This window comes from Mus pahari, chromosome 14 (assembly GCF_900095145.1).
Source record: "Mus pahari chromosome 14, PAHARI_EIJ_v1.1, whole genome shotgun sequence".
NCBI lineage: Eukaryota > Metazoa > Chordata > Mammalia > Rodentia > Muridae > Mus > Mus pahari.
The window spans coordinates 73,977,555-73,981,054 of NC_034603.1; the positions used below are offsets into that span (position 1 = coordinate 73,977,555).

Consider the following 3,500-nt stretch of genomic DNA (forward strand, 5'->3'; position numbering starts at 1 on the left):
CCTCCCCTGGCTTGCTCAGCTTGCTTTCTTATAGAACCCAGGACTACCAGCCCAGGGATGACACCACCCACAATCGCCCTCCCTATTTGATCACCAATTGAGAAAAGTCCTTACAGCTGGATCTCATGGAGGCATTTCCTTAAGGGAGGCTTCTTTCTCTGTGATAACTCCAGCTTGTGTCAAATTGACACACAAAACCAGTCAGTACAACCTCTGTTTTGATAATTTTTTTAAAAAAAGATTTATTTAATTATTTTACTTATATGAGTACACTGTAGCTGTCTTCAGACACACCAGAAGAGGGCATCAGATCACATTACAGATGGTTGTGAGCCATCATGTGGTGGCTGGGAATTGAACTCAGGACCTCTAGGAAGAGCAGTCAGTGCTCCGAAACGCTGAGCTGTCATCTCTCTAGCCCCCGTTCTGGTCATTTAATGTGAAGAAGAGACAGAGTTGAATGGAAGAAGGAAGAGAAAAGAAGACCCAGAGGAAGAATGAAAGATGGTTCAGCCCTCGAGAGGGAGAAGCAGGAGGATCAAGAGTGTGGGGCTAGCTTGGGCTACATTGTGAGTTTGAAGTCCAGCCCAGGCTGGACTAATTAATGGAGTACACACAATGAGACCCTGTCTCCAAATAAAATAAAATAAAAATAAAGTAAAATAAAAAAAACAAAGCAAAACGAAAAACTTAACAAGCATGACGGAGTGGGGGTGTGGGGAGTGGGGGTGGGGTTGGAGAATAAGGAAGTTGGTGAAGCCCATCATGAGGCCCTGAAGTGGACCCCAGAGCAGTGCAAAGGCTCCGCTACCCAGGCTGTTGGTCCATGTGAGACTCCACTCAGAGACAAGAGAGAATCGCTTGGTTCTCTGTGACACTGGACGCACTGAGAGTCCCTAGGGCTACATTTGTTTTATTGGCATGTGCCCTGTCCCAGTAGATGACACTTGAACGCAGATAACTGAAGAGTAAACATCAATTTTATTTAATACAACTCCCCTCAGGGGCCCTGTAGCTGGGTGGCTGAGGCAATCAGGGAAGGCGACGAGGGTTAGGTATGATAGTACTCAAAATGTCGGCAGTCCCTCCATCCCACCCACTCAAGCCCACCCTAGGAAACAGCTCAGACCTTAGGAGACTGTTGCTTTAGCGGGGAATAAATAAAGAAAAATTAGTGAGAAAAGTACACATTGGCTTTTACTATTTAAAAAATAATAATAATAATAACAGTTGCTGTAGCCAGCCATTTCTCTTCTTTGGGCCTTCGGCATGGAGCAGAAAGGAAGATCAAGGCACGCTTTAAGCGCTCGCTCCAGTTTCTAGCCTTGCCATTGCTGGCTTGAGGTCTGTCTTCAAGTGACTGGCAATTCCGCGGGCATTGCTCCCAGTCAGCTGGTTCCCTTTGTGTGTGTGTGGGAGGCCACACGGGACCAGGCGAACCTGAGCAGCACTGTATACCTCCAAAGATTAAGATCAACCCAGAAGGAGAAGAACAACGGAAACAAAACAAAAAATTGACGACAGAGCGGAAGGAGGCTTCTGTGCAGGAGGACCCACGGAGAAGCACTCTGTCTATCCGAGACGCAACATTTGAGCCTCAGAATAATATTCCAGGGTATTATTCTCCTGGAACCCCCTTTCACCTCCCAAAAACGCAAGGAAGACAGGTCAGGCTGGCCACTGAATAGCGCCTCTGAGTCTCTGTATACCCAACATTAACAAGGCAGGGGCGTTCAAAACTGAATGGCTTGGCTACTTTCGGTGGGGACAGGCTCATCAATACGTGCACAGGATTCTCGCAATCCAGGCGTCGGCCGCTCTTCTCGGTACACGGACGACCTCCCAGGGGTGTGCGCCTGCCTTGGCTGTCTTAAGTTGCATCAAGGGAGCCTTCCATTCTCTGTAGGACAGAAGACAAGAGCTAGGTCACACCCCCGAGGACTAGCGATGACCCTGGAGGAGAGAGGTGTAAATTGAACCAGTACAGCACAAAGAGAAAGCCAAAGGGGCTGAGGATGTGCGTGCTTGGGTGCAATGCTTGCCTAGCATGCAAGAGGTCCAGGCTGCATCACCACCACCACACAGGGTCCATGTCTGTAATCCCGGGACTCAGGAGGTAGAGGCAGGAGGATCACAGCTTCAAAGTCCAGCGCTAGGTTAGTCAGCATACTCTGGACCTTGACTCAAACATACACAAGCCGTGCCACCATCCTTCGGGACCCCATCTTTTAGGGCAGCTGCTGCTCCCGCCCCATCTTCTTTTCTCTTCCATGATTGCTCTGTAGAGGCTGCCGTCGCTACCCCTACCTTCTTGCTGTAGTGTCAGGCCACCGCATCAATACCCACGTGCACCCAGTATGGCGTCCCATGGGTGCCGGACAGGGATCGAATGGAAGGAACCGTCAGGTAGGAGAGAGCATACACCTAACCCCCCCTCTGGACCTGTGGCTAGCAGACACCTTCTCCAGTCTGCCTTTGGTTTGTGTTTTGAACCAGAGATTCACTCTGTAGCCCGGGCCAGCCTGGGACTCTTCAGTGGTCCTTTAGTCTTAGCTTTCTCAGTGCTGGGATTGTAGATGTGATTCACCAGGTCATCTTAGGTCCTTAGGTCAGTTTAAAAACTTGGTTAATTGGGGCTGGAGAGATGGCTCAGCGGTTAAGAGCACCAACTGCTCTTCTTGAAGGTTCTGAGTTCAAATCCCAGCAACCACATGGTGGTTCATAACCATCCCTAACAAGATCTGATGCCCTCTTCTGAGGTGTCTGAAGACAGCTACAGTGTACTTACATATAATAAATAAATAAATCTTTAAAAAAAAAATCTTGGTTAACTTAAAAACGTGGCTGGGTGTGGTGGTGCACACCTTTAGTCCCAGCATCCAGCTGACAGATCTTTGTGTGTTTAAGGCCAGCCTGGTCTACATTGCCTGGAGTTCCAGCTCTGAGGGGAGCACAGATTGCTAGAGCTTTCTGTTTTCCAGCCTAGTGGAGAAGATGTGTACCCCAGGTCCAGGGAGAGAACCTGCTTCAAAGGTAGTTATCCGCAACAGCTAGCACCCTCTTTGCCTTATGCCCCCCCTACAATCCTGTGTGCACACAGATCCTTTATTTAAAAAAAAAAAAAAAAGTTCTGGAGGGCTGGTGAAATGGCTCAGTAGAAAGGTGCGGGCTGCCAAGCCGGATGAACTGAGTTCAGTCCCAAGATCCAGAGGCTGAAGGAAAGAACCAGCTCCCAGAAGCTGTCTCTCAGCTTCTGGAATGCCTGCATGCATGCCCGAACAAACACGTAACAAGAATTTAAGGGGAAAAAAAAAATGGAGAGGGCATTGTCGTGACAGCTACATTATGAATGTGGCTCGTGCAACTGAATTCTTTGTTTTTAAGTGCGGGGGATGTCACGTGGGGAGACATTGCTCCATCACTGAGCCACACCCCAGCTCACTGAGCCACACCCCAGCTCACTGAGCCACACCCCAGCTCACTGAGCCACACCCCAGCTC

General features: G+C 49.2%; 1 protein-coding gene across 4 annotated transcripts in view; it reads right to left on the bottom strand.

Annotated features, from left to right (window-relative positions):
* Positions 1–962: 962 nt before the first annotated feature.
* Pecam1 (platelet and endothelial cell adhesion molecule 1) overlaps positions 963–3,500 on the bottom strand; it is a 66,087-nt gene continuing 63,549 nt past the window's right edge. For all 4 annotated transcript variants that reach the window (XM_021212322.1, XM_021212321.2, XM_021212320.2 and 1 more), the window contains one exon: positions 963–1,900. In XM_021212322.1, coding sequence (XP_021067981.1) covers positions 1,881–1,900 — 20 coding nt within the window. In that variant the 3' untranslated portion in view covers positions 963–1,880. The remainder of the gene's footprint in view (positions 1,901–3,500) is intronic.